This window comes from Belonocnema kinseyi, chromosome 4 (genome assembly GCF_010883055.1).
Source record: "Belonocnema kinseyi isolate 2016_QV_RU_SX_M_011 chromosome 4, B_treatae_v1, whole genome shotgun sequence".
Classification (NCBI taxonomy): Eukaryota; Metazoa; Arthropoda; class Insecta; order Hymenoptera; family Cynipidae; genus Belonocnema; species Belonocnema kinseyi.
Window position 1 is genome coordinate 10,909,825 of NC_046660.1, and position 13,557 is coordinate 10,923,381.

The 13,557-nt window shown below is 24.8% G+C and overlaps 1 protein-coding gene across 2 annotated transcripts in view; it reads left to right on the plus strand.

The window, feature by feature from the left end:
• The window catches only part of LOC117171944 (metal transporter CNNM4), a 106,477-nt gene extending 103,798 nt beyond the window's left edge, over positions 1-2,679 (plus strand). For both annotated transcript variants that reach the window (XM_033359619.1, XM_033359620.1), the window contains exon 14: positions 1,360-2,679. In XM_033359619.1, the coding sequence (XP_033215510.1) occupies positions 1,360-1,494 (135 nt within the window). In that variant the 3' untranslated portion in view covers positions 1,495-2,679. The remainder of the gene's footprint in view (positions 1-1,359) is intronic.
• Positions 2,680-13,557: the final 10,878 nt, after the last annotated feature.

Below are 13,557 nucleotides of genomic sequence, written 5' to 3' on the forward strand. Positions count from 1 at the left end.
TATATCTAGTCGGGAGTGGTGCTGACTGAAAACAGATGATTTGGAGCGATTCGCGCGCTATATGTTGGTCATTCTAAGGACTTATTGAACTACCCTCGTATTTTAGGTGACGTTTAAGTAAAAAAAAACGTGAAAAAGAAGAGAATAAGGAAAGAAAACTGTGGAATAACATTTAAAACAAACAGTAAAGTTTATTTTTTATACTGTCAAAATATGAGTATAAAAAATTGACATTTTGTTTAAAAAATAAAGTTAATTTTTCATTGAATACCTTTTAATTGCGGACTATAAACTTTTAAATTCAGACTACACATAAATGTAATATTTGAAAAATGTTATATCACTATTTTCACACTATTCGCACTATTTTTTATGTTTGAAGAAAGTCCGAGATCTGAACGGTTTTAAGTTGACCGCGAAAAATGAACAGCCGAGAATTAAAAATCATCTATCGGATAGACATCCTGATAAATAATATGAGTAAATTTTTAAGGGCGTGTGATACTTTACCATATGAGCAATTTAGTTTCGCACCCTTTGTATACAGAATTTTCAGTTTTAAAAAAAAAAAAATAATAATAGCCATGAAGAACGATCACGCGGATGTCTGGACACTAATATTTTGCTGAAAAATTAAAAATTGCGGATGAAAAGTGTGGGGAACTAAATGCTCCTATGGAAAAATATCACATGCCTTTAAGGGCATCTGATACTTCGTCGTGTGGTAAATCGGCTCCAGTTCCCTCGGCTTTTTCCCACAAAAACGATAATTTTCAAAAACTGAATTCGGAAATGCTATAAAATATTATAACGGACGTCTCCGAATTCTTTTTTTAGGGATATTAACATAAAATGTTATTGTGTTTAATAAAACTTTTATGGTTGTGGACGATTTTGAAGTTATTCTGATAATGTAGGTCTCTGTTGTACCGATGCTGTCGGTAGCCACTTAGAAATTATTTATGAAATAAACTTTTTTAATTGTCTACAAACAAAGTTAGTTTCGGGACATTAGTTACTATGTTTCTTTGCTTGTCCTAAGTTTTCACTCAAAAATATTGTGTAGTTTGGAAGTAAAGCCGGGGAGATTCGTAAGACATAACCTCATAATACACACACACACACATTAATCAAAATTAGCAAAAGTAAATTTTTTTAAATTATTCCACAAATCAAGAGTTCGGGGACGTCCGTTAGTATTTTCGCTATAATTTCTCAGATTTTGAAGACAAAATATTTATTATTGTTGGGAAAAAGCCGTGGAAATCTAACACTAGTAAAATCGATAATTTTCTATGTATCTCCATACCCTTAAGATTGAATCTTCTGAAATAAAAATGAAATTTTTGAAATGTCCAGACCACCAGTTTATCGAGTTCTCCTGACGGGCCTTGTGTGGATATGCAAGGCGAGTCCGTGAGACTTCTGCCTGGAAAGACGTCATCTGAAGATGGTGAACGAACAACTCTCTTACAGAACGAAGAGAATTCTTAACACTTGCAGAACGGCCGATGGAATGGGGCATCGGTTGAACATCAAGAGACAGCCACAAAATTGCACAACAAAGGTCAGGAAAGTTTAGCGTGACACACGCTAAAACGTTTTTAGCTATAACTATTGAATTACTTAGGTTTAGGATACAAGTCGCAATCCTCTGTGTATTTTAAATTGCATTCAATTGATATTTATTGGTATAAATATCATTATTTAATCACGCAGCGTTAAAGCTGTACCCATCCCTGTCATTTGAGATGAGATTTATTACACTCAGGGACTGGATGTCAAATTTTCACCACCTCCACCCATTGTAAGAAAGAATGGTCATTCCAATAAACTAGGGGAGAAGTCTACAGTAGATAATTCATCTACAGTTGATAATCATTTCAAAATAATTCATTTAATAGTAGAGTGAACTCCCACGTATTCCAAGGGCCGTGAAACGTAAAAATTCGGATATTTCAAATCTGCAGGGTTATTTTTGTCAAGCGACGTTTATTGGCCGCTCCACACTTCGGGCCTCTTTTTAATTGGCCAGCCACTGACGCGGACGAGACCGTACAAGGGCAGTGGTGGGAGTGAATAGACATCACCACTTGCAATAGGCAAGCGGGAGATACTTGGAATAAGTGATAGTTCACTCTAAGTAGTATATTAAAATTAATTATTTTACAAAAATTATTACCCTAAATGAATGACTATCTACTATAGATTTATTATCTACATAAATTTAGCTCACATGAACAAAAACGGCAAGTACAAACCGAGGATCATTAGTCGTTAAATCTCGCGTAGAATTCAATTTTAATTTTGCAAACGGCCAACATTGTCGTTCAAAAGAGCCTTACTTCCAGTCGTGCTCAATCTATTAGGGTGCCCATTATAAATTAAATATTTTTGAAAAATAAAAGCCCCCCACCCCAGTGTATACATTTTAAGAAAGTAATTAACTCCCATTTTTGTCATATAATTATTGATTAAAGTTATGTACAGTATAAGACTTAAAAAGAAACAAATATGTTTTAAAATGTTTAAAAATTGCAGAATGGAAATACCGTAGTTACTTAAATTCTAACAAATGTTGTGGAAACCCCCTTAAATTATTATTTTGGAAAAAACGCCATCCTATTGTATCTCTCTTTAAAAAAAAAGTTTTTTTGGATATGCTCAAAGCATTTAAAGAAAAAATTCGTTTCTTTTTTGCTTTTTGCGTCCGACTTTTTTGCGAAAATAACATTTTTTTTAAACATGAACATTTGAACCTAGAGAATACAATTTTTTTAGTTTTTCACGTCCAGAATCTATTTGCTCTTACCTTTTTTATCTTAAATACTTTTATGGACAGTATTTCACTTTTTTTATAAAACGGGATTTTAACAAAAAATCTCTTAAATTATGAACGTGCAATTATATAAAAAACAGAATAAATTTTCAAGAGTTTAAAAAATAGATGGTAATTTTTTATAATAGGTTCAAAGTTTTGAAACGTTTAAACATCATTGGTTTGAAATTAAAAGTGGTTATAAGTTTTAAAAAATGTCAAGGATATGTTCAAAGTATTTAAAGAAAATTTAAGTCCGAAATTTTTCGCTCTTACCTTTTTGAACTTAGATTTTCATGGACAGATTTTCACTTTTTTTTCTAAAGAAAGAGGGATTTTTTTCGGATTTTCTCTTAAGTTTTAAATATATTTAACTATTTGGTTAAAAATGAACTGCATACATTTTTTATTATTAATCCTTTTGGGAGCGTTCACATGTTACATAAAATTTTAAACATTCTTTTTGTATTATGTTTAAAACATAATAAACGTTTTAAAAATAAAAAAAAGGTGTTTAAGATAAAATATTATCAAGAAATAAATAAAACAATATTTTCATGCAAGACTGAATGCTTTTTCAATATTTTCTTATTTCATACAAATATTCTAATTCAAATTTATAAATTTAAAACTTGTTTCAATATCATAAAGAATAGAAAATAATATTAATAATGCAGTATCAAAATTTCAAATAACTATTTATTTTTAAAAAGTTTTTAAACCATTAAATTCGAGCTGAAATCGAATTTTAAAGATTAAGCACAAGAAAATATGTATTATCAATTTGTTTCTAAATTTATATGAATATAACTCTTATAAGATTTTTGAGAATAATAAAAAAAAATTTATGAATATTTCAGATGTGTCAAAAAAGATTCTAGAAGATTTCCAAAAATTTTGATTTTATTTGATAGGATTTTACAAAGTATTATGAAAAAATCGGGTCTTTTAAAAAGATGCTGAGAACATTTAGAAGTTTAGAAGAAATCAAAAAGTATTTCACAAAATTTTCGGAAATGTTTGCAAATTTTTTATTATTTCTAATCTATTTAAAACGTCTTAAGTTCCTAAAAAATATTTTCAACTGTCTCGATTTTTTCTTAAAATTTTGAATAATCATTCAAAATATAAAAAAATTGACTTATAATCTCATAAATTTTGCCAGGAATTTTAAGGAAATTTGTTTTTTCTCTTGAAACATTTTCAAATTCTTCTAAATCTTTTAAAGTTATTTTCTTGAAATCTTTAAAAATCTACATTTCTAAAATTTGTTTCTAAGTTAAACATCTTATTTGAATCTTCCATTCTCAATTTCTCTTAAAATTAATTTTTCAAAATAAAAAAAAAATCATAAAAAATTTTCACACGAATTTTAAGAAAATTCTTTTTTTAATCTTGTTGGATATTTTAAATCTTCGAATATTAAAAAACTGAAAATAAAAAATTATTTTAATTATTCCTAGGATCCTACAAATTTTATTTTTTATTTTTGTGAAACTTTATAAAATTCTTTAAAAATCTTTGCAGATTTAAATTATTTTTTAGTCGTTCCAAAACTTTTGAATAACTCTTAAACTTACTCAGTTTTTTCTAAAGTTATGTGATATGGTAAAATTGCAAAATTTTACTTCAAATATCTTTTACACTCTTTTTAAAAATTTCTGGAAATCGTTTTGTAATTTTTTTCAATTTTCTCTTAAAATTAATTACAAAACATTCATTAAACATTTTTCTATGAATCTTAAGAATATTTTTTGCATTCTGTTGACACCCAGCAAAATTCAGTTCACCTGAACAAATTTTTATCCAGAAATATTTAAAAAAAAAGTAATGTCTTCAAATCTTTCATAAGTCTTAAAACGCTTCTAATTTCTTTGTGAATTCTTCAAAATAAGTTTTTGTCTGTAATTCATTTTTTCGCAAAAAACGAAAATATTTTTCTTTAATAATATAACTTCCAAAGTTCTTAGTTTAAAAGTGAAAATATCTTAAAACAAACAAGATAAGGACAATAAATGTGTACGACAAAAAATAAACTGTTTTTCGTCAATAATGTAGTTTCTAACATTCGTAATTTTAAAGAAACATGAGAAAAAATGCATTTTTTCTTCAAGTGCTTCGAGCATGTCCTAAACAATATTACTATTAAAAATTATTTTTAAACAAAAAAGTTTTTAAAATATCCAAATATTGCATATTTTTTTATCTAGCACATGTAATGCAAATTTGATGGGTAAAACTTTTATAAAAAAGATATGTAATTTAAAAATGTACATCCTATTGTATGTCTAATAGATCAAGTTACATAAATAATTTATTATGCATCCCTTATTTTTATAATAATTATTATCTGTTGAAAGATCATTGATATTTCGTTTTGTGAATCGACTTTCATAACATTTGTATATATTCTTTCCTTTCTTGTTCATTTCGCGCATAATTCATAATTAAAACATTTTTTCGGCGTGAAATATTTTCCTTTCCACGTTGATATTACATTTTTTCTTTTAAACGTAACGTTATGGGTACAGCTTTTTAGCTTAGACAACAAGAGACAAAAAACTAGTTTGTAAAAAAGTTTAAATAAATAGTGCGACTGAATTTATTCAAGTTTTAAGCACTTTTAAATAAAATATAAAGTCGCAAAGTAGATTATTTACTGTTTAAAAGACAATGTCATTTATAAACTGGAGGTACAAACCGTGTTACAGATTAAAGTTTAATCGTAAAATCCATTAAGGTTTAAATTTAAACAAGGAGGGGAGATTTGGTGTCAGGCTTTTTTTGCACTTAAATTTTTTAAAATGCAAATTCAAATGCAAATGTGCACTTTTTTTTTGCAGTGAAATAACACTTTGTCGATTTACCGAAAGCTTTATGAAATTGTGCGTAAGGCTCTGGTTGAATTTTATATTTTAGTGCCTTAACACTGAAAACATAAATGCCGAAATAGTATGAAAATTTGTGCCGTTCCGTTGATCGAGGTTCTTGAAATATTTTAGATTTTTTTCCCCATTTTCTTCAGTTAATAATTATCTTCATTTAGTAGGGTGATATTGTACTTTCGTAAAAAGTAGAAAGTAAGAAGGAACTAGAGAGACTTGAAGTAGTTTGGAAATTATTTTCTACATATAAAATTTTCGAGAAATCGAAAATAAATACGGAAGTCGCTGAGACATATCTTGGATTTTGATATGATCTTTCAATTAAAGATAGCGTCACTGGAAGTGTTGTTCACACGATGATATTAAAATCGAAATCGTGATTGTGGAAATCAGTAGTGGCAAATTATCGATATTTATATTGCCGAATATGGATGAATGAGATAAAAAGAAAAAAGTAGGTAGAAACTTTAAACAGTATTAGTAAAGAAAGCTTTTTTGTAACTAATTTTTATGACAAGATATGTGTGTGTTTTTAATAGAATTTAAGTCTAGATAATAGCAAAAGATTTCCGACTTAAAAATAATTGTGTTCTTTTTATTATAATTTTTATCGCAGCAACGTAATTTAATGAAGATTATCGATAATTTGCCATATCTAATCTTCTCTAGTTTCGAAAATAAAAAGTTGGTACTGCACTTAGAATTCAAGCTTGCAATTGATTTTATTTGATAATTTAAATTGATTATTTAACACCATGACAATCCTTGTAAATTGTGCCATTTAGTGTATTACTTTTTTTCGAAGTTATAGATATTTTCGAAATAGTTCTAGTGCAGTTACTGCTTTTTAAAAATATTTGAGCTACTTAAACAACTTAAGGACATTTTTTTCTTTTTCCTTGACAAAAAAAATACTTAGTAATAAGAGTGATAAAGTTTATACTCGTAAGGAACTTGTCTTCTGTTTTTATATCCGGAATATTGAAAACAATGTTTTAACACATTAGAGATTGTTATCGTTTTAAATTTTAATTGTTATTCATATTTATTGATATAGCACCAAAAGAGGATAAAAATCTGTTAGAGGATATTAAGGGATGACCTAATTTTACCAAAAAAGCGAAATTACGGAATTTTTGAAAATACCGAAAATATAATTACCGAAATAGAAAATGTCCGATGATTCAAATTATTTAAAAAAAAATACCGAAAAATGTTGATTAACAAAATTAGAATATTCTGAGGTTAAAATTTAAAAAAAAAACTAGAAAAGTTCAGAAATTTCGAGTTACCGAAATTTTACAACCCGAATTTTAGAACTCTTAAAATTAGTAATGACTGAAATTTCGAATTCTCCAAATTAGTAAATTTTAGAAATTTTAAAATACCAAAATATTAAATTCCCGAAATTAGTAAATACAGAATGTTAGAATTAGTAAATACGTATAACTATCGGACATGTTAAAATACCAATATTTTAAATTCTTAAAATTAGTAATCGCTGAAATTTCGAATTCTCCAAATTAGTAAATTTCAGAAATGTTAAAGTACCGAAATATTAAATTCCCGAAATTAGAAAATTCTCAAATTTAGTAAATTACATACATCTAAAATTCCCGAAATTAGTAAATACAGAAAGTTAGAATTAGCAAATTCGTATATAACTATCGGACATGTTAAAATACTAAAATTTTAAATTCTTAAAATTAGTAATCACTGAAATTTCGAATTCTCCAAATTAGTAAATTTAAGAAATTTCAAAATGCCGGAATATTAAAGTACCGAAATATTAAATTCCCCAAATTGGAAAATTCTGAAATTTAGTAAATTACAGAAAATTTAAATTCCCGAAATTAGTAAAGTACAGAAATTTCAAATACTCCAAATAAGTAAATTACCGAAATTGTATAATTATCGAAATTTTTATTTTCCCTTAATTAATAAATGACCGAAATGTTAAATTCCCGAAATTAATAAATAGCCGAAATTTTATATTGATTGGAATCTTGAAAACCAAAATTTTAAAAATCTCGAAATTATTATGTTATCGATTTTACAAAAAACTACACAAATTTTGAAACATCTATTTTTAAAATTCCAAAATTAGTAAATTTTTTATTTTAATAAATCGCGGGAATTTTAAATTATCGAAATTGGTAAAGTAGACACTTCAAATGACCGAAAGGTTAAATTATTAAAATAGTATAATGATCGAAATTTTTAGCTACGAATGATCAAAATCGAGAAATTAGTAAATTCTTAAATTTAATAAGTTACAGAAATTTCAAATTGACGAAATTAGTAAATTGCAGAAATTTTAAATAACAGAAATTATTAAATTACCGAAATTGTTTAATTATAATAATTTAAAAACAAGAATGTCCAAAATCCCGAATTTAGTATATAAGAAAAATTTGAAATTACCGAGATTAGTAAATTAAAGAAATCTAAAATTTCCAAAAATTTTTATTACCGAAATTGAAATATTCCTTTAAAGTAAAAGTTAAAGAAATCTAAAATTTTAAAAATGCCGAAATTAGTAAATTCTCGAATGTAGTAAATTACATCAATTTAAAATTCCTCAAATTAGTAAAGAACAGAAATTTTAAATACTCGAAATCGGTATATTACCGAAAATTTAAATTCCCGAAATTAGTAAATGGCCGAAATTGTATAATTATCGAAATTTTTAAACCCTTATTATTAAAATCCCGGTTTTACTAAATTATAGAATTTTCAAATTCCCCAAATTATTAAATGACCAAAATTATATAATAATTACAATTTTATAACCCGACATATAGAATATTTCAATTTCGATAATAAACAATTGTGATATTTTTTATTTCGTTAATTTTATTTTTTACTGCAATTTGAAATTTTGGGAAATTATAATTTTTTGTAAATCTACTTTTTTCTTTCTATTTTCGGTATTTATCAACATTAAGGTTTTTTGTTTTTTTGGCAAAACGGTGTCACCCCGATATTAATATGAAAATAAAGTAAATCGTTGAAATGAAACAGGTGCCCAGTGAATAATAAAAAAAAACTTATGTATTGTAATTATTACGACTAGGGATTGAGTGTTTGTATTTATTATTCTTTAATTACAGTTTTGTGCTCTTTGTGCATTAGATAGAATTTATTCGAGTTTAAAAATGCAGTATGCATGCGTATTATGTTAATGTTACTTTCTAGTGAAATTAAGTACTAAATCATGAACAACTCTGCTTACGCGCGATAGATTCTAAGTCTGTGTATTTCTAAGAGTGAGTTATTTTTATTTAAGACCAGTGATGGTTAAAATTTTGTGTATTTTCGTTGACTTTTTTACGCAGAAACGACTCGCGCCAAGTCGCGTAACAGGCTATCTAAATATTAAGGCGCAGCCAAAATGCTAAAATTAAGCGAATCGGTTCGGACTAGTGAAAAAAATTGCAGATTAGAATTAGAAAGTAGTGAAGAAATTACATTTTTAATCGGTCAATATCTTCTGCTCGGTTTTTCGATTTAAAAATTCAGAAAAATAATGATAGTAAGAAAAAATTATAAATTACAAAGATATTATTATATTTCTTTCATGGGTTACATTTTTATTTTGTGTAAAACGTTCAAAAATCGATAAATAAATTCAAAATTCCTAAATCTTAAAAAAATGCTAACACGTTTCTTCGGTACAAGCTGAAGAATTTTGATTGAAAAATATTCTGAATTAATAAAAAAAAATTGTTTTTAATTGATATTTTTCTACACAGAAGAGATTCATTTTCAATCCGAAAATATGAATTTTTAAGAAAAAGTTTAACTTTCAACCAAAAAAGACGAATTATCAACAAAATACTGAAATTCTCATAAATTTTTAACCAAGAGGATTAATTTTCTTTAAAAAGGAATTTTTTTATACAAAATACATGAATATTCAACAGATTTAACAAATTAGTTCATTTTTTAATCAAACTATTAATTTTCCTAACAAATTGTTGAATTGTCGATAAAAAAATACAAATTTTCAACAAAAAGTTGAATTTTTAACCAAAAAAGGATGGCTTCTTAAAAAAATTGTTGAATTTTCAACAAAAAAGTTCAGTCTTCAACGATACATTTAAATTTTCAACTAAAACGGACCATTGTTCAATAACAACAGAATCTAAATGATATTGTTAAATTTTCAAACAAAGAGATTAATCTTCAATAAAAAAAGTATATTTTACAAATTATTAAGTATAACATTTTTCATTTAGAATTTACCTTTTTTGGTATAAATTTGAACGATGGTTGAAAATGAACTATATTTTCGAAAATTCCACTGTTGTGTTTAAAGTTAATTTTTTTAAATTAAAAATTTAAATTTTTGGGTTTAAAATTAAACTGTTTTGCAGCAAAATAGTATTTTTGGCTTTAAAATTCAAATATTTGGTTCAGAATAACTTTTTTTTTGTACATTCACATTGTCAGGTTAAACATTTGAATATTTTGTGAAAAAATCGTCTTGCCATGAAAATTAACTTTTTTTTTTGATAACTCAACTGTTTTGTAGAAATACCGTCTTTTTGCTTGAAAATTAAAATATTTTCTTGAAAATTAACCTTTTATTGAATATTCAACTGTTTTGTAGAAAAATCATCTTTTTAACATACAAATTTAACTATTTGGTTCAAAATTAGCTTCTTGTTTGAAAATTCACTATTTCAAATTAATAATTCAACTTAAAAAATAGTATTTTGGCTTGAAAAGGCAACTATTTGGTTAAAAATGAATTTTTTTGTTGAAAACTTAAATATTTTGTAGAAAAATTGTATTATTGGCTTAAAAATTCAAATATTTGGTTAAAAATAAACTTTTCTAATTAAACGTTCAATTTTGATTTTAAAATTTAAATGTTTGGTTGAAAATTAACTTTCTTGTTAAAACAATTCACTATTTCAAATTAAAAATTCAACTGTTTTTTAGAAAAATCGTATTTCCGCTTGCCAATTCAAATATTTGGTTTAAATTTACTTTTTTAAATTAAATATTACCATTTTCAGGTTGAACATTCATCTGTTTTATAGAAAATTCGTCTTGTGGCTTAAAAATGTAAATATTCGGTTAAAAATTAATTTTTTCTCAAGTTCAAAATTCAACTGCTTTGTAAAAAAAGTCGCCTTTTAACTTGAAAGTTCAACTATTTGGTTCAAAATTAACTTTTTTTGAAAATTCACTATTACAAAATAATAAATCAACTTAAAAAAAAGTCTTTTGGCTTGAAAATTCAACTATTGGTTAAAAATTAATTTTTTTTGTTGAAAACTTAAATATTTTGTAGGTATTTTTGGCTTAAAAATTCAAATATTTGATTAAAAATTAACTTTTTTATTAGAAGTTCAATTTTCTGTAGAAAATTCGTCTTTTGACTTAAAAATTCAAATATTTTGTTGAAAAATAACTAATTTTTTAAAAATGATTCAATATTTAAAATTAAAAAATCAATTGTTTTGTTGAAAAGTAACTAATTTCTTAAAAATAATTTACTATTTCAAATTAAAAAATCAATTGTTTTGTAGCAAAATGGTAGTTTTGGCTTGACAATTAAAATATTTGGTTAAAAATAAACTTTTTTTATTAAACATTCAATTTTTTTAAAAGTCGTCTTTTGATTTAAAAATTTAAATATTTGCTTGAAAATGAAGTTGTTTGTTGAAACAATTCACTATTTCTAATTGAAAATTCAACTGTTTTTTGTAGAAAAATCGTCTTTCGGCTTGAAAATTCAAATATTTGGTTCAAATGAACTTTTGATTATTAAACATCACCATTTTCAAGTTGAACATTCAACTGTTTTATAAAAAATTATCTTTTGGCTTAAAAATTTAATTATTTAGTTGAAAATGAATTTTTTTTTGAAAATTCAACTGCTTGGTTAAAAAAATCGTCTTTTTAACTTGAAATTTGAACTTCTTGTTTGAAAATTACATCTTTCTGGTGAAAACTCAACCGTTTTGTGAAAAAGTCGCCTTTTAGGCTTAACTATCCAAATATTTTGTCAAAAATTAACTATTTATTCAACAGTCACAGGTTAAACATACAACTGTTTCATACCAAATGCTTCTTTTAGCTTAAAAATGTAAATATTTTATTAAAAATTTATTTTTCTGTGTCGCAAATTTAACTGTTTTGTAATAATTTCGTCTTTCGACTTGAAAACTCAACTATTTGTTTTAAATTAACCTTTTATTGAAGATTAACATTTTCGGGTTGAACATTCGACTTTTTTATGGTACATTCGTCTTTTGGTTTCAAAATTTAAATATTTGGTTCGAAATTAACTTGTTTGTTAAAAAATGTACCATTTTAAATTAAAAATTTAACTTTTTTTTTGAAAAATCGTCTTTTGGCTTTAAAAGTGAACTAATTGATTGAAAATTAAACTTTTGGTTGAAAACTTAATTGTTTTGTAGAAAAATGGTATTTTTGGCTTGAAAATTTAAATATTTGGTTAAGCATTTACTTTTTTTTATTAAATGTTCCATTATTTATAGAAAATTCGTCTTTCGGCTTCAAAATTTAAATATTTGGTTGAAAATTAACTTTTTTGTTAAAACAATTTAATATTTCAAATTAAAAATTCAACTGCTTTTTAGATAAATCGTCTTTTGATTTGAAAATTCAAAAATTTGGTTTCAAAAAAATTTTTTTGATTAAACATTACGATTTTCAGGTTGAACATTCAACTGATTTACAGAAAATTTGTCCTTTGGATTAAAAATGTAATTATTCGGTTGAAAATTAATTTCTTTTAAGTTGAAAACTCAACCAACTAAGTTGCATTTAAAAAAATAATTATTTTCTTCCAAAACGAGACATAATTTTAACAAAAGAAATTAATTTAAATCAAGAGTATTAATTTTCTTGCAAAGAGACAAACATTTAACAATATACGTAAATATTTAACAGATTGAAAAACGTACTTCAACTTCTAATCAAATAATTAATTTTATAGAAAAATTATGTTTTTGGCTTGAGAATTCAAATATTTGGTTTAAATTAACTGTTTGATTAAAAATTATAATTTTTAGGTTAAACATTCAACTGTTTAATAGAAAATTTTCTTAAAAATTTAAATATTTGGTTGAAAATTAATTTTTGTATTTTGAAAATTCAACTACTTTGTATAAAAATCGTCATTTTAACTTGAAAGTTGAAGTATTTGTTTCAAAATTAACTTTTTTTTGTTGAAAACTTAACCATTTTATAAAAAAATCATATTTTTGGATAAAAATTCGAATATTTTGTTGAAAATTAACTCTGTATTCAATATTCACAAGCTTAAAATTCAACTGTTTTATATAAAATGCTTCTTTTGGCTTAAAAATGTAAATATTTGATTATAATTAATTTTTCTATGTTAAAAATTTAACTGTTTTTTTTTAGAAAAATCGTTTTTTGGCTTCAAAATTCAACTGTTTGGTTGAAAATAAACTTTTTTGTTGAAAACTTAACTATTTTGTAGAAAAATTGTCTTTTTAGCTTGAAAATTCAAATATTTGGTTCAAATTAACTTTATTATTAAACGTTAAAATTTTTAGTATAAAAATTCAACTGTTTTGTAAAAATTCATCTTATGGCTTGAAAATTCAGATTTTTGTTAGAAAATTCTACTTTTTTCTAGAAAAATCTTCTTTTTTGGGCTAAAATTCCAATATTTCAGTACAAATTAATTTTGTTTGGAACATTTACATTTTAATTTTAAAAATTCAACTATTTTGTAAAAATTTTGTCTTTTGACTTGAAAATTCGAATATTTCGTTAAAATTAACTGTTTTATAGAAAATTCGTCTTTTGGTTTAAAAATGTAAATATTTGATTGAAAATTTA